Source organism: Geotrypetes seraphini, chromosome 7 (genome assembly GCF_902459505.1).
Source record: "Geotrypetes seraphini chromosome 7, aGeoSer1.1, whole genome shotgun sequence".
Classification (NCBI taxonomy): domain Eukaryota; kingdom Metazoa; phylum Chordata; class Amphibia; order Gymnophiona; family Dermophiidae; genus Geotrypetes; species Geotrypetes seraphini.
In genome coordinates this window covers 2,108,739-2,129,332 of record NC_047090.1, presented here as the reverse complement: position 1 = coordinate 2,129,332, position 20,594 = coordinate 2,108,739, and the positions used below count along the sequence as shown (strand labels likewise).

General features: G+C 41.9%; 1 protein-coding gene across 3 annotated transcripts in view; it reads right to left on the bottom strand.

Annotated features, from left to right (window-relative positions):
• The window catches only part of TCP11L2 (t-complex 11 like 2), a 78,480-nt gene that overhangs the window by 52,662 nt on the left and 5,224 nt on the right, over positions 1-20,594 (bottom strand). For all 3 annotated transcript variants that reach the window (XM_033952648.1, XM_033952647.1, XM_033952646.1), the window contains exon 2: positions 7,810-8,000. In XM_033952648.1, the coding sequence (XP_033808539.1) occupies positions 7,810-7,966 (157 nt within the window). In that variant the 5' untranslated portion in view covers positions 7,967-8,000. The remainder of the gene's footprint in view (positions 1-7,809; positions 8,001-20,594) is intronic.

Sequence of the window (20,594 nt, the reverse complement as noted above, 5' to 3'; positions counted from 1 at the left end):
GTAGGCCAGCAAAATGCTGGTCTACATTGTAAGTAGACGTGGCCGCTATACTTCTCTGCCGCTATAAGTATAGCGGGCCGCGGCCTGTCCGATCGCTGTCAGGAGGGTGCCCAAACCCTCCTGCCAGAAGATGCCCCCCCCCCGACACTACCAACCGCCCCCCCCCCGACATTACCGATCTCCCTCCCACCCCGATACTACCGATCGCTGGCAGGAGGGTGCCCAATCCCTCCTGCCCGAAGACGCACCCTCCCCCCCCCCCGGCGCTAACAACCCCCAAACCTCCACCCCACCAAACTAACCTTTTTTAAGGCCAGACGGTTCTTGCCCGTCCAGCCAGCAGGCCTGCCTCGTCGAAATGAGGCAGGCCCACCCCTTCCCGGCCCATCCCGCCGAAGCGGGTCCACCCATCCCCACTAAGTCTAAGGTCTGATTGGCCAATCTTTATTCTTAGCAAAGTTCACCAGAATTGTACAACTCTATTGAAATATGATGATGTGATCAGATTATACATACTGTTCCACAGAAAAGAAAAACAAGAGAGAGACCTTTGGATTTCTATAAACTATTTTCTCATAGAGTCGTCTATCAAGATTAAATATTAAATTAATGAACAAAATTGGAGGATATATGTTGTCACACCATTTTGTTTTGTTTTTTCATTAATGTGGATTGCTCACTTTGAAATTTAAAAAAACACCAATTCATTTTTTTTTTTTTTTTAATTCTTTATTCATTTTTAATCATTCAACAAGTGTACAAGAAAAATCATACATAGGCTCAAAAACAACACTTGATAAATCCATCAAGATAATAACAATTGTATATATATATATAAACACATAACCTCCCAACACTATTCTTCTTAATTCATTTTACCCTCTCTTCAAGTGTACAATCCCTCCCCCCACCCCTCCTTAATAATTTATCTTCAAAAGAAAAATGGTGTTTATTCATTACAAAACAATGTTCATGGCTCCCATATTTTAATAAAACTTTTATAATTTCCATTTTGTACCGCTTTTGAACGTTCCATTTTATATAAATGACATAGTGAATTCCACCAGAAATTAAAGTTAAGTCTGCTATGATCTTTCCAATTGTTAGTAATATGTTGAATGGCAACTCCTGTCATAATCAATAAAAGTTTGTTATTGCTTGCTGATATCTGACTCTTTTTCCTCATAGATATGCCAAATATCACAGTATCATAAGTTAATGCTACAGGATTTTCTAATAAAGAATTTATTTGATCCCAGATCAAATTCCAAAAGGCCAAGATATAGGGACAAAAAAATAATAGATGATCCAAAGTCCCTATATCAAGATTACAATGCCAGCATCTATTAGACAATGAACTATTCAACTTTTGTACTCTAACTGGGGTCCAAAATGCTCTATGCAAAAGAAAAAAAAGTTATTAGTGAATTGGTTAATAAAAAACCTAAAAATGGTCTTAGGGATATTTGGAGCATTGAGATTAAGCATCAGATTTCAGCATCTCAATGGCCACAAATTTGGTCTTGGAGAATAAGATGTACATTGTCAGCATCTATGAGGCAAACTTGGTTTTTTCTTTTGCATAGAGCATTTTGGACCCCAGTTAGATTATAAAACACCAATTCATAATAAACTTAACTACAAACAAAAGAAAATAAGATGTTAAATTTATTTATTTGCAGACTATAGGGCTCAATTTAAAAAAAAAATAAAGATGTCCAAAAATAGCATAAATTGGCACTTGGATGTTTTAAATCACCAAAACAGCCAAGTATCAATTTTCAAAATTTAAGTTTGCAGACATCTTACAAAGTATTCACCCTCCAGGACATCTAAATGTTAAGTGGACGTATAAGAGGTGTGTTTTGGGTGGGCTTAGCATTTAGATGTACAGGGGTGTACGATTTAAAAGGTACGGGGATGTTTAAAAGGGCACGGGGGGTATGGGGGATGATTTAAGGTACTGGGGGGGTACATGGGGTTATAGGGGATGATTTAAGGTACTGGGGGTAAGTGGGGGGTATGGGATGATTTAAGGTACTGGGGAGGGGGACATGGGAGTATGGAACAAGCCTGCCTGCCTGTCACTAGGCCACCAGGCCTGCCTGCCCTGTCCTGGCCTACCACTAGACCACCAGAGGGGGGGGACAGAGTATAGAGCCTGGCAGGGAGAATTTGGTTCAGAATATTTTTTTCTTGTTTTCCTCCTCTAAATCTAGGGTGCGTCTTATAGTCAGGTGCGTCTTATGGAGCAAAAAATACGGTATATTTTTATCCCAATAACTTTATTGCTTTACAGTGCAATCCACTTTGCTTTTAGTATAACTCAATTTTGAAAATGACTATCACTCATGCGAGTGTGCTTGTGAATCATTATTAAAACAGCACAGCTAAAAAAGATGTTCAACTACTTTATGGCAGAAAGTGGATTGCTCAGTCTGATTAAGAAGCTCCTTCAAATCAGGTCAGGCTGCAATATTACTGATGTCTCTTGACTGGGTCTGAGATATTGATCAAGGGAATCTGTCTGAAAACTTGAGTTCCGTATAGTGCAGAATACTTTATTTATCATTATCATTGTTATTATCATCTAAATTAAAAGCTGTGTGATCTAATTCATCACTTGCATCTTCATCTTTTATTATTATCATAACACTTGACATAAGAATAGCCTTACTGCAGGGGTGTCCAATGTCGGTCCTCGAGGGCCGCAATCCAGTCGGGTTTTCAGGATTTCCCCAAAGAATATGCATTGAAAGCAGTGCATGCAAATAGATCTCATGCATATTCATTGGGGAAATCCTGAAAACCCGACTGGATTGCGGCCCTCGAGGACCGACATTGGACACCCCTGCCTTACTGGGTCAGACCAATGATCCATCAAGCCCAGTAGCTCAAACTCACGATGGCCAATCCAGGTCACTAGTACCTGGCAACATTCCATGCTACCGATCCAGGGCAAGCAGTGGCTTCCCCCATGTCTTTCTCAATAACAGACTATGGACTCTTCTTCCAGGAAATTGTCCAAATCTTTTTTAAAACCAGCTACGCTAGCCGCTCTTATCACAACCTCTGGCAATGCAGTCCAGAGCTTACCTGAAGAGGCATATGTCTATTCAAAAAGAATTGCAACCAGCTTCAACTTTATCTCCGTTTCAAGTGACCCAACTTATTAATGTTCTGTTTGACAGGCGATCAGTAACCAGTTCAACAAACACAGGTAACTCCACTGTTCTCATAGGCTATATTCACTTAACAGCAAAATTTAAGATAAAATAATCTACTATTTGCATGACGAGGGTTGCAATAGCAAAATCCTGTTTCAAGTTTTATTATTTCATTTGGTTTACTGAGAATTTGTCATTTTATCTTGTTTCTGATTTTACTTTATACTGCAAGCATCAGATATAATTAGGTAAAATTAGTGAAAATTTTTACTTAAATACAATAACCAGTTTATTTAGGACTCCTTTTACAAAGTAAGAGTAAGAGGGAGCAGGGGCAGTCTGCCTTAGGCACCCATCCTCCTCTCCGCCCCATTCCTTCCTTACCCCCTACTACTATGCGCACACGCTCCTTCCCTTCCTCCATACCTCTTTAATGTTTACGGCATGAGCAGCAATCCCAACTTGCTGCTCGCGCCAGCGTTGCCTCTTCCTCTGAAGTTATTTCCTGGACTCGCACCTAGGAAGCAACATCAGAGGATGAACAGATGCTGGCGCAAGTAGCAGGTTGGGGTTGCTGCTTGCGCTGTGAATGTTAGTCAAACGTGCCAACAATTTCCCCGATCGGTTCCCGTAATGATAGTATTGAAACTTCTGGTAAAATAACATCTTGACTGTGCGCTCATGTATATATGAATTTTATTTTTTTTTTTAATTCTTTATTGATTTTTAAACTTTCATCAAGTGTACAGAAATTCATAATAAACACTATTAATTTGACCACTTGAACAACTTATCATTATATCCTATAGATAGAAATATAACCCTCCCCCCACCCTCCCTCAAAGCCCATTATTCATTATAAGATCATAAACCCTACACTTGAAACCCTCCCCCACCCAACATTAAGTGGTGTATAATTAAAAGAAAAATGGCATTTAATCATGACAAAAAGATGTTAATGGCTCCCATATTTTAATAAAATTTTTATATTTTCCATTCTGTATCGCCAATGCCTTTTAAATCAAAACATCCAATCGAAATTGAGAGGGCACATAGAGTCCCGATTAGAAGACCTGATAAATTTGTTGGACCTCGTCTGATAATTTTTAAACTGCTAAGTTATCAGCACGCCCTAGAGATTATTAGGCTAGCAAAGGAGAATCAAAATCTGTGGTGCCAGGATGCCAGGATACATGTTGTTCCAGATTTTGCAAAATCCACGGCACAGAGGAGGAAGCAGTTTTTTGGATTTAAGACCTTCACTAAGAGAAATTGGAGCTAAATACGGTTTATTGTATCCAGCAGTCATGAAAGTAACACTGGATAATAAAACACTTAGCTTTGACAATCCTGAGAAGCTAAAGAAGTTCTTAAGTCAAAGGGAGCAGCCATGTATATATGAATTAAGGGTCGTCTCCATGGAGATAAGGTGCTCCTTGTGTGCACGGGACAGCTATTGAGTATACCATTGTTTAGCTACAGTTAGTTCTTGTTCCAAACGAACAATACCTCTAGACAAGCATCTATTGCGATCAATAACATATGCAATACAATCCCCTCTAAGAACCACCTTAGCTGTGCTCCAGAATAGTATGGGGTCTTGCCGGTGCTGACCATTAAACTCTACAAACTCTTCCCATTTATTTTTCAAGTATTTTTTAAAATGGTCATCCCGATACAAGTAACTAGGAAAACGCCAATGGGTCAGGCCTCGTAGTCCAACGCCCACATTCACATCTATCCAAATCAAGGCGTGATCTGAGATCACCGTGGGGCCAATAACTGCGGAGTCTATATTAAGAAAGGCCCGGCTGCTGGACAGAATGTAATCTATTCTGGAAAGTGTGCTATGCGCCTGCGACCTATGTATATAGTCTTTTTCTGTCGGGTGTAGTAGGTAGGCACCACGGATCGACCAAGTCCAATGTTGCACAAAGATACGGGATACCTCGCCTCTGAGCCGCCCCTGTGGACGTCCCCGGAGAAGAGCGGTCACTATTCGGGTCCAGGTTTTGATTATAGTCACCCGCCAGAAAGATGGTATCTGTCACTTGCTCCAGCAACATGGCTGTAATACGTTCAAAAAAGTGGTCATAGATGTTAGGAGCGTAAATGTTCAAAAGGTAGAACGAGTACATTCCCACCGTCAAATAAAGCAACAAGTATCTGCCCTGAGGATCACTTTCTATAACTCGGGCCACAAAAGCAAGGGCCTACGAATTAAAATGGCTACACCCGCTCGCTTCTGCAGGGAGGATGCTGCATATACTGCGCCCACCCAGAATCTCTTTAATTTGGAATGTTCTAGATCAGTCAGGCGGATTTCCTGCAAGCAGACTATATTGGCCTTATGACATTTCAACTGGGTCAGTATTTTAGTTCTTTTAATAGGGGAAGTAATAACCGATACATTCCAGGATATAATTCTGTTACACACTGAAGTAAAACAGCAGATCGGATTAGAAGAACCTATGCAATAAGTGAGGCTGTGTAGCTGAAGACCCCCCAAAAACAGGGAATCATTGAGCCACACCGCAACAAAACTAAATGTTAAACAACAGTGCCCATTAATAACCAAACTATATCACCCAATAAGAACATAAGAAGTTGCCTCCACTGGGTCAGATCAGAGGTCCATCGCGCCCAGCGGTCCGCTCCTGCGGCGGCCCATCAGGTCTATGACCTGTGAAGTGGTTCCTGACCATTTCTATAACCTACTTCTGCTTCTATCTGTACCCCTCAATCCCCTTATCCTTTAGGAACCTATCTAAACCTTCCTTGAATCCCTGTACTGTGCTCTGGCCTATCACAACCTCTGGAAGTGCGTTCCATGTGTCCACCACCCTCTGGGTAAAAAAGAACTTCCTCGCATTTGTTCTAAACCTGTCCCCTCTCAATTTCTCCGAGTGACCCCTTGTACTTGTGGTTCCCCACAGTCTGAAGAATCTGTCCCTGTCCACCTTCTCTATGCCCTTCAGGATTTTGAAGGTTTCTATCATGTCTCCTCTAAGTCTCCTCTTCTCTAGGGAGAACAGCCCCAACATTTTCAATACTGTCAATTGAGATCCTGTGATTGGAGTACATGGGTGCTCAAGTAGTTCGCTGCCTCCAGAGAAGAATCAAAGGTATGCCACTAGCCTTGGTGATGTATGCGCAGAATTGCTGTGTAGGTAAACATAAACCATATCTTTTTATCTGCCAATGTGGAGCAAAGCAGATAAAACAATTTTCTTTTTTCAGTCAGCGCCGCTGAGTAATCCTGAAAGATGTGCACTTCCGAATCTTCATATTTCAAATAATCTCGAAGCTGCTTATACTGTCGCAGTATTTCAACTTTATGGTTATAATTAAGCAGTTTGACGATGATCATCCTCGGGCGCGCCTCTCGGTTTTGCTCTCTGCCCATACGATGTGCCCGTTCCAGACAGATAGGACCTAGATCCTCCTTCATGGGGAAGGTTGCATCCAGCCACATAGGGTAGACCCCGATACTGTCTCTGGTATGCCAAGAAAGCGAAGATTAGACCTGCGGGAACGGTTCTCCAGGTCTTCAATCCGCTCAGCTTGCGCCTGGGAAAGAGCTTGCAGGTCGTGCATGGTTTTATCCTGGTCTCCACGAGTGTCTTCCAGTTTAGACACGCGAGCCTCTACTTCTGCGATGCGGCAGTTAGTGTCCGCTAGCATGTTTTCTAGCCACTGTAATTGGTCGGAAAGGCGCTCAATACCTTGGTGACAGCCTGCGTGATGTCCTGCAGCGCTTCAGGCGCGAGCTGACTGACTGCGGCTGGAGTTCCCAGCGCCATTTTGTCTGCCCCCGGCAGTTGCCATTCGCAATCTTTTTTAGCATTGCGTGTGGCCATCTGCGGCACCGGGGACACAAGAAACCTGTCCATGTGGCACAAAATGGTAAAGGGTACCTCCCGGCTGGCTCGTATCAAGGCCAGGTAGCTGTGTGGGGTGAACGGCGACTCGGGGCCCGGGAGCTCAGGCAGCACATGTCTGCCTTAGCCTACTGCATCATGTGATCCTGCGCCGTGAATGTTAAAGCGGTACGAGGGAAGGAGCAGATGGGGGTGGAGAGGGGTGGAGAAGAGGGGAGGGGCGCCACTCACACTCACTATGCCACTGGCCCAGGTAGAAGTTTCCAACACTCATAGGAATTCTATGAACATCAGCAAAGCATTTACTTTGCCGGCCTGTGGTAAAAACCTCTACCGTGGCTCACTAGACTCTGTAGTTTGTTTGAATGGCTTAAAGTTTTATATAGGGAATAGTAGCCTTGAATAAACCTATGTAAAACTCTATGGGTGAAACATGTCACTGTATCTATCCCTGTGTGAGGCAAAACCATACAGCCAAGTACTTTTTAGTACAAAACTATTAAATAAATAAGAAGATAGTTAATAAGCAATATTAAATTGATCCAGTGACGAGTTGGAGCATAAAGCCACATAATATGAGATATATTTGAGTATGTGGTGGCCCTGCTCAGGATCTGGGAGACTGATATATATATCATAAGGAACAGAATGAATGCCGACTATATCAAGTATTCATAAGCGTGTTCTTTATAAAGAAGTCATAGATTTGAAACAAAACACAGATCTACTCAAATACAGATGCTTAGAATTAAATAACTTACAGGCTGGAGAGCTGGGTTTGCTTGAAGAGTCACTAGTGAAACTTTGCCTTGAACTGTCATAATCACTGGATGATGCTGTGCTTTCAGACAGTCCTGAAGAGTCAGAATCACTAATCATGGCTTCACTTATAGAATTCTTTTCATTGCTGAGGGGCATTTTGATTCGCTTCGCTTTGGTAAGTATGTGGAACCTATGAGGATAAATGCAGTACTATAAACATAACAAAGCTGAACCTCTGAAGTCCAGTGAACACTTCTAGGGCTACTTTTGTCTTTTAGAACAAAGAGGTAATACTTCATATATAATATTGTAAGTCATGGAATTTCTTAAAATTTCTAGCATCATGTGGCTTTACAATTGTGCATTAAAGTAACACTGTCAAGTTCTACTTCTCTGAAAATCAATAAAGTCTAGGATATTATTTGTACACATGCTTTGAGGAGGTATTAAATATATCCCAGGGAATCATACATTCAAAATGTTAAAATTATGCAAAAGTACATTAAATTTATGTGCAAAATAAAAATGTTATTAAATTCTCATAGATACTTTTGCAATAGTTGTATATTCCTGGAACCAAATGCCTCAGACCACTTATTAACCATGGCCTCCTTTTATGAAACTGAGATAGCAGTTTCTAGCGCAGGGAGCCGCGCTTCTCCCGACGCTCATAGGGACTCAATGAGTGGCGGGAGCAGTGTGGGCCATTCAGCGTGGCTCCCCGTGCTAAAAACTGCTATTGCAGTTTTGTAAAAGAGGGGGCAAGTGTGTGACTGTACATGGGAGATGTAGCAGAAAAAAGAATGGCTCAAAATAGTATTATTTGGAGAAAATATCACATAGAATGCACATGGAAGCTGGTTAATAGGAGCATTGAAAGACATACTGCTTTTATGACCACTCTTTCCTTCTCAAAAGCTCAGCCTACACGTGTGCTTCATACTATTCCAGAAGTAAATACTGTCTGCCGCCTGTGTTTACGCAAACATCTAATCAAAGACACACAAGCAACTGAAAACTTCTGCAACTACTCAACCTAAACAAGAGCAGTCATTTTGACTCTTTCCTAGAGTTTAGCTGGCGTTTCTCAACCCACACCTCAGACTCTCACAATAGGAGTCAGGCTTATCCATTACCAACCGTGCTAAATCCTCATAACATCAGATCAATGGGTCCTTCAAGAGCCAAGGATATGCCCTTCATCTACAGAAGAAACCACCGAACCACCCTCCAAGAGAGCCTTCTTTCAACTCCCATCAAAGAGTTCTTCACCTGGAACTCTCAGCCCTCCTCCAGTTCAATGTAATAGAAAAAGTTCCACTGCAGGAGAAAGGCAAGGGGTTCGACTTGAGGTACTTCCTTATCCCAAAGAAATCTGGAGGTATTTGTACAATTCTAGACCTCAGAGCACTAAACAAGTACCTGGTGAAGTAGAAGTTTTGGATGTTCTCTCTGGGAACCCTATTACCTCTTTTAGAAAAGAATGACTGGCTATGCTCTCTAGACCTAAGAGAAGCGTACACGCATATTTCTATTCTCCCTGCTCACAGAAAATACCTTTGCTTTCGTATGGAAACATGCTATTTCCAGTGCAAAGTGCTCTCATTTATACTAGCATCAGCACCCAGTGTGTTCACCAAGAACTTGGTGGTAGTGGCAGCGGTACCTCACTCATACAGTTTCCATATTTTCCCTTACTTTGATGACTGGTTAATCAAAACCTCCACACCCCAAAAGGCTCAGCAGGCTTTGAATGCAACAATTCAACTTCTCAAATTCTTGGGATTTGCAGTCAATTACCCCAAATCCCAAATAAAGCTCATTCAGACTTTGGAGTTTATTGGGGTTCTTCTAGCCACAAACCAGACATGTGCTTTCCTTCTTCAGCAGAGACTCACCACACTACTTCAGCTCTGCCAGGAAATCTCGTCACCACCTGAAGGCATGTCACATCACCCAATACTATATCATCCAATGTTTTGACTTCTAGGTCACATGGCCTCCGCAGTATATCTGATCCAATTTGCTCGTCTTCACCTCAGGAATCCTCAATAATCATTATCCTTCCAGTGGTCTCAAGCATCTGGTCTTCTGTCCCAACACTTGTCAGCAACAAAGTCAGAAGGAATATCTCTTTCCATCGAGAGATCCTGCCTCCTCTCTGTTCTCCTGAAGAATGCTGTTTAAGGCTCTCAGGGCTCTTCTGAGCCACAACCCTTTCCCTAGGAAGAATGTCAGAGCTGTCCGCCTCCTCTATTGGTGGCTTGAGCTATGGACTAGAGAATGACACAGGAACAATTTTTTCCCATCCCCGCGAGTTTTGTTGCTGTCCCTGTCCTTGCCCCATTTCTGTAAGCTCTGCCTTAATTGCACAAGCCTCGAACACTTATGATTTTAAAGTGTTTGAGGCTTGTGCAAATGAGGACAGAGCTTACAGGAATTTGGCAGGGAAAGGAAAAAAACTCTCTGGGATGGGAAAATGAGTTCCCACGGGGACAGGGAATATTTGTCCTCGTGTCATTCTCTACTATGAACTACATTTCCCTGCATGTTTATACCACTCTCATCTGGGATAGGCTGAACTGGGCTTGGCTTGTCTGCCTTACTGAAGGATACTGTTTGCATCTCCTCCAAAGCTCATAGTATTCATTTCATTTGGCTCTTCCCAGGGTGCTGACTGTTGCTTCTTCAGGTAGAGATTTTTGGGATAGGGGTTTGTTTTTTTACTGAACTCTGCTTCCCAGAGTCTGCTTTTTTTGCATACAGATATTTTTTGTATAAGCAAAGCTTCTGCCTTTCTCTCAGGCTCCCATTCAATTCTGGGGAGTTCTGAGGGGGAAAAAAACTTAACTTTCTCTCACCCTATTAATTGGATCACACTGTGTATATTACATTACATTACATTAGGGATTTCTATTCCGCCATTACCTTGTGGTTCAAGGCGGATTACAAAAGAGTTATAAAAGGTGTATTACAAAAAGATATCTGGTCATTTTCAGGGAAAATAAAGAGTAGAGCAGGTTGTTTCGGGGGGTCGGGGAGTTAGTGGGAGGAAAGAAGGAAGCTTGTGGTGTTAAGTCTTTTTCAGGGATCTTCCTGTGTCAATGACTTCACAGTGGAAAATAATTCTTTAGGACGGTTCCTCGCTGTATTGAAAAAGTTCTGACAGAGAATAACTTCATCCCACAGCTAATATAATCTTTGTGAGTTTGGCTATACATGTATCTGTTTCAAAACTATGGAGGTCTTTTACTAAGGCGCGCTAACTGATTTACCGTGCCCATTATATTCCACGGACGCGTTGTTAATTTATTTTCTTGTATACCTCCCTACCAGTAGTTCTGAACAGTTCACAACAGGAAAAATACTGAAACATTTCAGCACATGGTACAGTTTCATAGAACACACGATCTACGTACAGTCTAAGATTATATGGTAAAAGTAATCCAATTATTAAAACATTCAAGTACAATATTAAAAATTATTTAAAATATACTGTGACAATAAGAATAGAAACTCATTTAAAAATATATCAAAATTAATATTATTTATCAAATAAATCGGTCTTTAATGATTTCCTAAATGTGAAGAAAGAATTAGATTGAGCAATCATTGGACTTAGCCAGGAGTTCATCTTCCCAGATGGATACTCCAAAGTCCTGTCTAAAAAGGTTTTAAAACGACAGGCCTTTGGAGTAGGGAAGATGAACTTTCCAGAATTTCTAGTTCTAGTTAGCACGCACTAAATCAGCTAGCGTGCCTTATAAAAGACCCCCTATATCACTAGTCTTGCTCCATAGCTCTTGGTGCTTGTTGGCAAGCAAACTACCGTAGTCATATTAATTTAGTAAGTATGCAGAACTTTCACAAGATATGAAAATCAAGTCTACACTGTCATCCTGTAATTATCAGGTAATTTTGTGAGTCACAATAGAGGAAGATATAAAACATGATTCCCATAAAATATATCATTTAATATGAACCATCATGAAAATGTAAAACATTGTTTTCTTGCTCTAGATATCATCCTGGAGTTTGTTTCTTTTCTCTAGATCAGGGGTGTCAAAGTCCCTCCTTGAGGGCTGCAATCCAGTCAGGTTTTCAAGATTTCCCCAATGAATATGCATGAGATCTATTTGCATGCACTGCTTTCATTGTATGCTAATAGATCTCATGCATATTCATTGGGGAAATCCTGAAAACCTGACTGGATTGCAGCCCTCGAGGAGGGACTTTGACACTCCTGCTCCAGACAGAGATATATTCAAACACATTGGAAGTCAAGAGTCATACTACAGTTTGTGCCTTTGGGGAAAGATTTAGGGGTCCTTTTATCAAGCTGTAGTAGGGGTTTAACGTGCATTAAACTGCCTGCCGTGCTAGTTGTTTAGCCGGCTGCGGGGGTTAGCGCGTGATGAAATGTCTGACGCGCTAACCCTGCTAGCGCGGCTTGATAAAAGGACCCCTTAATCATAATTTTAGGATGGTATAAAGTCAAACATATGCAAAGAAAAAGTCAGAACTTTGTAAGCTCTGCTTTTCATAATCAGGAGCTAAGAGTTAGGAATTACTACAAATATACAAAACGGACCCAAATTCTCTAAACAGCGTCATAAATTAGGCAGCAGAAGGGCACCTACTGCCACCTAATTGTTTAAATTAGTGTTAATTGGTGTGGTAATTGACCGCATCATTTAAAACAAATTATAAAGTAATTTAAAAATATCTCTACTCAAAAACGGATGCCGTAATTATGTCTACAGAGGTGACTAATAGCACATAAGGTCAAATTAGGTGTGGTTTATGACAGAAATGACCTCTGTAGACGCATTCTCTGCAAATCTTGGCCTGCATTACCGGCACCTAAGTTAGACGTAAGCTGCAGTTCTCTTAATGGCACCTATTTGTGATTGACATGCAGCCGGTGCTGTTTCTGGAGGCGCTAGCTGATGGCACCGTTACTAGAATCCAGCCCAACCTATCTAAGGCAGTGTATCACAAACTGTATGTCGTGGTGAGATTTCAGGTGTGCCACAAAAGAGACTCCTCCTCCCCTCCCCCCAGGGATGGAAGGATTTCCAAAACCTGGCAATTTGTCTGGATTTTGGAAGGCCCTGGATCTCAGGGCTTCTGAGCATGCACAGACATTGATGTGATGACATCACACACGCGTGTGATCTTACCAATTAACGTCCAGAACAAACAAAAGGGGAGGACCAACAAGGTCTGCAGTAAAGGATGCGAAACCAAAACAAGGAAAACTGCAGAAACACGTACAATGATGCAGGCTAAATTTATTATATCAAATAATTGAGTGCGGTTAATAATACCACCTTATGTGGGCTTTAGTTATAGTTATTAGTTTGGAATTATTTTATAATTTTACCATTTGTTTCTTCTTTAAATTGTTATATTACCTTTCAAGTATTGTTTATTCAACTTGTAAAACAATATAAATAAATAAATAATAACAATAATACCACCTTAAAAACAAACGCCTTCATCAGGAGTTCACACACAGATTGCTCTTCGGTGTTTGTTTTTGCAAAGGCTATAGTTTTTTATTTGTGGTTTCATTTGATTCCCTATCGACCTGGGACCCCTGATGAAGGCATGTTAATTGAAACACCGTGTTGGGTTCCTCGGTTTGTTTTTAAAGTAGTATTATTAACCGCACGCAATTATTTGATATAATAAATTTAGCCTGCATCATTGTACATGTTTCTGCAGTTTTCCTTGTTTTGGTACCAGTTAACGTCCACGCATGCTCAGAGGCCCTGTAGATGCGGTCCTGAGTTTAGTGTGCCACTGTGTAAAAAGTTTGTGAGATTTCTTTTTTTTCCACTTTTTTATTTATTGCATTTTATATTTATATCAAAGATCAAACTTTGAGCAAAGGAAATAAAAGATTATTTTAAAGAAGAAAAGTAAAACCATTTACATTACTTAAATATAGGGAGAGAGAAACAAATCACATTCCATGGACAGATGGATTCAAATAGAAAACAAAGAAAATAAGAGTAAACTGTTATTTCAGATGACCAGATAAGATATTATTGTAATCTAAGGGATTTCTGAACCTCTGATGAACAGTTAAAAAAAAATTCTAAATATTAACAGACTTTGACCTCTACACAAATGGATGTCATGGGCAGTGATTCTCAACCCAGCCAGGGTTTCAGGATACCCAGAATGAATAGCCTATATAATAAAACGCTAGCTGCGCATGCACACTCCTATCTGCGTGTTCCGTATGTCTGTGGCGCATGCGCGCTTAACAGACCCCCACACTCGCAGCAGCAGAAAACTTTCCTTTGCCGGCTCCCCATGCGGTAAGGTTTTTTCGCCGGTCTGACCCTCCCATCCCTTCCCGACGTCTGACAGCTCACTTAGTCCCTTGCCGCCCCTCCCCCCTTCCCTTCCCGCGGTCCCGACTAAGAACCTGGCGATTCCAGCAGCGTGTGCAGCAGTCTTCACACACTGCTTCGGGCCCTTCTACTGCCCTGATTTGCTCTGCCGCGTCTCTGATGATGTCATCAGGGACATGCCAGAGTAAATCAGAGCATTAGAAGGACCCGAAGCAGCGTGTGTAGATTGCTGCACATGCTGCTGGAATCGCCAGGTTCATAGTCGGGACCGTGGGAAGGGAATGGGGGGCCGTAAGGGACTAAGGGAGCCAGACAGACCGCGGGAAGGGAAAGTGGGGTAGAGGAAACGCTACTGTTGCTGCACAGGGAAGTGGTGTGGGGGGAGGGAAATGGAGGGGGAGGGTATGCTGCTTTGGCTGCTGCACAGGGAAGTGGTGGGAGAGAAATACTACTACATAAGAGGCAGGGAGAGAGACAGATAGATAGAAAGACAGACAGACAGACAGCGGAAGGAAGGGAGACAGAAAGAAAAGAAGAAAGACACAGGGGCAGGGAGATACACAGAAACACAGACAGACAAAGGGGGCCAGGGACAGAGACAGACAGAAAGAAAGACAGCGGGAGGGAGAGAGAGACAGAAATAAAGACAGACAGACATATATTCTAGCACCCGTTAATGTAACGGGCTAAAATACTAGTGTATAAGATAAATTTGCCTACAAAGCAAGTGCACATGGTTTTATCTCATGCATATTCATTGTGAATACCCTGAAAACCTGAATAGCTGGGTATGTCCTGGGTTGAGAACCCCTGGCTTAGAGAATTGCTAACAGAGAAACTAGCAGCAGGCATACACATACTGAAGCAAATTAAGCACCCCACAACAAAGGAGGTATATTTAACTTATCTTTAAAATTATCATATCAACTGATGAAAATTGGAATTAAGGATATCCCTTAGCTGATAGCTGTACAAGCAGATCATTCTTTCTAAATTTTTGTTCTTAGTTGGGGAGTAATAAGAGAATAAGGGCTAAATTTTAAAAAAACACTTAAAAAAACTGACGGGCTGTTTCAAAATGGTGGGCCTTCCCCTAAGGCTCTGACTGGCCCAGGTTGTTTAACGCCCCTCCTATGGGTGGGGCCTTATGTGTCTGGGCCAATCAGAGCCTTAGGCCCCTCCCTGGTGCATCCCAGGATGCACTGGGAGGGGAAGGCCCGCCATTTTGAAGAGGCGGGCCAGCTGGCCAGAGGGAGTAGGCATTCCTCTGGCCAGCCATCTGAAAATAAGGTAAGGCGGGGGGGGGGGGGTGTTGCATGGCAGCAGGAGAGCTTGGGCATTTCTCTTGCTGCCGAGGGGAGTTGGGGGGTGTTGGTTGGCGGGGGGAGACATTGGGGGGTGTTGGTTGGACTGCAAGGGGGCGGTGTCAGTTGGGCGAGAGATATGGCGCATCTCTCCTGCTGCAGTGGGGGTGTCGGTGGGGGGTGTCAGTTGGCAGTGGGGGGGGAGAGAGCGAGAAAGACAGCATCTCTCCTGCTGCCAAAGGGGGCTATAATACACACGCTCAAGAAGCATAATTTTTAAATTTTTTTCATTAGCCACAGTCAAAACACACGCCACAAGATGCATTTTTAAAAGTGCTGTCACTGTACTGGCACCCCCAAACCAGTCACTGATTTTTGTCACCAAAAGCTGACGCCACTCTTGGAGAATGGCTCAGCGATTTTTAAGAACCCACCAGAGTGCTAATTTCGTTATTGAAGAGCCCATTTGCATGGCAGTGTTGGAGACTGCTAAAAAGCTCGCTAAAGACTGAGATAAGTTGTTTTGATAATCTGCCATTAAAATGCATACAGGCTAAACCATCGGAAACCAGTTTAGTGACTGTGTTAAAGTTTTGAGAAACTGAGCCTAAGTTCTTACCTTGCTAATATGTTTTCTAATACATAGATGAGTCATTCTGGACAGCAGGGTATTTTCTCCATGCTCGTGAGTCTTGCAGAAGCAATCCATTTCAGGTTTTCAACTCCTCCTCTGTCTCCAAAGGGCTTTGCTGCTCCCTTCAGTTTGTACCAAAGCAGGCGATAGCCTTACATAGGAACACATAAGAAGGAGGGGTAAAGGGAGATTTCCCAATCTACAAATCTGTTCTGCTCTGAAAGTACAAACATGTTAAACATTTTAATTGAACAATCAAAACATTGAAATAACCATACCAATCAGAAACATTTATGGCGCTCAAATATTCCCCCAATGTGTTAAAGCAATAGATTATTCTTCATACCCTTAAGATCTGACTGATATCCAAATTTTAGTTTGGATTGAATCAGTAGGCAGGCGGAGTAAATAATTGATAGGGCACAGCTCCAGAATGACACACCTAGAAAAGATATTAGCAACGTAAGAACCTAATCTCTTTTTCTAATGCAATAGGTGTGTCATTATAGACAGTAGGGATGTACGAAAGCAGTCCCATTAATCTAGGGTGGGACCTCTGCAACTGCTCATAACACTGATGACCTAAAGACGGTATCCTCCTGTGCTGCCACATCCATTCTGTAGAACTTGAAGAATGGGTGCAGAGTAGACCAATCACTACCCTACAAATATCCTTAGGCAAAATCGCCCAAGCTTCCGCCTACAAAGAGGTTGCGTTTCTTGTAGAATGCACTTTCAAGCAGACTGATGATTGCTTGCCACAGGCAATATACACTGATGAAATGGCCATTCGTATCCATCTTGAAATGGTCACCTTAGACACTAGTCTATTGTGTCCAGCCTGACTGGTGAGCACAAATAGATGGTTGAAACTCATTGGTAACCTCTAGATAACGTAGGAGGACTCTTCTCACATCCAGCTTTCTCAGAATCCAGTCCTTTTCTTTGATGAATGTTGGCAATCTTACCTCTAGATTAATATGAAACGTCAAAACTACCTTTGGCAAAAATAACAGAACCATGCACATGGAAAGTCCCACCTCCGTGATCTTGAGGAAGGGATACCTGCACCATAGGGCCTGCAACTTTAAGACTTGTCTTGCTGATGTAATGGCCACAAGAAAAACAATCTTGACAATAAGATCCAACAAGGACGTCTCTTGAATAGACTCATACAGAGCAGATCAGAAACACACCTTCTGGCTCGCGTCCACAAGGAATAACTGAAGGGGGGCGGCAGAGCCTTCTGGAGAATGAGGAGGAGTTGAAAACCTGAAACGGATTCCTTCAACATGGCTCGCGAGCATGGGGAGAATATCATACTGTCCAGAATGACACCTATTACACTAGAAGAAATATTTATTTACTTGTGGCCTAGTGGTAAAGCTGCTGTCTCTGCACCTAGAGGTTCTGGGATGAAATCCCAGGGCTGCTCCTTGTGACCCTGGGCAAGTCACCTAATTCTCCATTACCCTAGGTACAAAATAAGTACCTCTATATATGTAAACCACTTTAGTGTGGTTGTGTAACTACAAAAAAGCGGTATACAACTTCCAATTCCTTTCCCTTACTACTACTATTTATTATTACCCATTTAAGGTCTCCCATTTGGGCCTCTTGCTACTTTAACAGCCAGACAACTATTTTTAGATTGCAGCTCCACATCTAACAGCATGCTTAGTAACCCTAGAGGCATATTTAATAATATAGATCCCTTTCTAATAACATGATGACCAAAAGCAACTTATGTCACATGCCCTTCAGTGTGAAAGAGTCTTCAGTCTCTTTAACCATTCAGGTGAAAGGAAAGAAAGAGAGGTGTCATAGACTCAGAGCTGTCAAGTTAGGGCTAGAGAGTTTGGGACAGTCCGGGATTTTGGATCATCCCATCCTACTGCATCGTGGGACTTCCAACAATGATTTCAGGGGGAGATGCTCAAAAGCTTGCCATGCAAGTAAGACTGGTTGTAGGCAGTCAAACTTGCATGGCGGTTCAGCTTCTGATGCACAAAAGGGTTCACAGGGGCTTTTACCAATCATGGTAGCAGCCACTGAGAATCCTATGCAAATGCTTTACAAGGACTCCTCGTAATGCACAGTAGGGAATAGACACACACACATCAGCTGTGGCCACATCACAGGTGAAACAACAACAACAAAAGACAAAAATGAACTTGCTCAAGCGTTCTGGCAATCACAGGAACTGTACTGGGCCTGTGCTCAAGTGCCCGGCACAGTTCTTCCCCCCCTTCTGCTTGGATACTCAGCACAAATAGCACGCTATTTGTGCTGAACATAGCCCAGCAAATCAAAATTGCTTCCTACTGGGTTGTCAGAGCTTTGTGCATCCTGCTTTGGGATATAAGTTCAAAACCAACTGGTTAAAAGTTCAAAACCAACTGGTTAAAAGTGTCCAGCCTGGAATTCAGCAGACTAACTCCTACATAAAAATAAAAATGCAATTGGCAAAAGGCATCAGACCTGTAGTCACACCGTGTATGTATATGTGTATATAACAAAAATTGGGAGTTATTATTTGAATTGCTGGATAATATATTCATATATTATCTAAAATCTCAGCTTTATTAATTTTTCTTTGTTAAAAATAATACAAAAATGAAATACTTATAAATTAGTAAAGTGCTCAGTCCGTGTAACCAATAGTGCACTGATAACATGCAGCAGTGGTTAATCTGGGGCCATCATAGACTTTACTGCCCCTATCTGGTAGGAGGTTGGTAAAGGGACAGTAAAGTCTATGATGGCCCTTGCTGCATGTTATCAGTGCACTATTGGTTACACGGACTGAGCACTTTACTAATTTATAAGTATTTCATTTTTGTATTATTTTTAACAAATAAAAATTAATAAAGCTGAGATTTTAGATAATATATGTATATGTGTATATACATATATATATATTTTTTGCAAATCATTTGAGTTGAATCTTTTGATAAAAAAACCAAACCAGACCAGTTGATACAGTAACTGTAGGAACTGTCAGCTTAGACAAGAAATGGTTCAGAATATGCACAAGAAGTACATTATGAGAATAATTTTATAATGGTCTTCCTGACTGCATTTTAAAATATTTTGGTGCCACAGCATACTACTACTACTATTAATTATTTCTATAATGCTACCAGACATACGCATCGCTGTACAGTCACAAAGAAGAAACAGTCTCTGCTGGAAAGAGCTTACAATCTAAACAGCCAAGACAAACAGGATGTCATGGATACAGTTAAGGGGAACGGTTAATCAGCTGGCTGGGTTGGAGGGCAGAGGAATAGGGTTAAGGATTGAAGGCTATTTCAAAAAGGTGGGTTTTCAGTATGCTTTTAAACAAGGGAAGGGGCTTGGCGGACAAACTCAGGTCATTTATTCCAGGCATAGGAGCCAGCTAGATGAAAGGAACAAAGTCTGGAATTGGCAGTGGAGGAGAAGGGTACAACTAAGAGCGGCTTATCTGAGGAACGGAGTTCTCTGGGAGGAGAAACATTGAGGTGGAGATGGAGGTGGGTATGGAGAGGGATAGGGATATGATGTATTCCGGAAAGGCATTTAAGATCTGGTGTTAAATGATCATAATAATTACAAGTCAAAGATCTTGATGCTTTTTTGGAGTGTGTTTCTGTTTCTCTCTATGCTTATTTTTATCTCTATTTTGTTTAATTCTATCTTTAAATTATTTATTCATTACTTGTTAGAATATTTCATTTCTATCTCTATCTCTACCTCTGTCTTTTTATTTTTCATACTGTTTCTTCAGGTACTTTAGTTAGATTGTGAGCCTTTGGGACAGTTAGGGAATTTCCAAGTACCTATCTTATTTATTTATTTATTTAGTTTTTATTTATTGTATCTTTAATGCATCATTTTTGTAAACCGCTTAGAAACCTCACGGTTATTAGCGGTATATAAGAATTAAATTAAATTGAGGGGCAGCAGAATTAACATACTTGTAGGTCAGCAATAGGAGCTTGAACTGTATCATGGATACAGTTAAGGGGAACGGTTAATCTGTTGGTGGGCAGTGGGGAGTAGGGTTATGGATATACAGTATGACCTTCTCTCTCACTAATCCTGTGTCCCTTTAAACTTGTTGTGTTAAAAAACCTGCTCCCACGGGAGGAGAGGGAAGACCAGAGTAGACAGATAACAACAAGAACAACTATAGGCTGCTTCAGTCAGCCGAAAAAGCCGATTGGCTACAGGCGCCGACACCGCCCCTGAAACTGACAGACATCGAGCAACCGTTGCCTCGGCACCCGAAGAGCCGATTACGTCACCGGAGCACGTGACCACCAGGCACCATCAAAGTCAAGCAGAAAGGGCTACCGAGGTGAAAAAAACAAAACCCCACAACAAAAAATCCCTAAGCAACATGGGAACGAGGCTGCACAGGAAGAGAACCTGGCAGCTGCCCCCTAATCCCCTCTCCTTGCAAGGACATAGTTGTTTTGGTTTTTTTCATG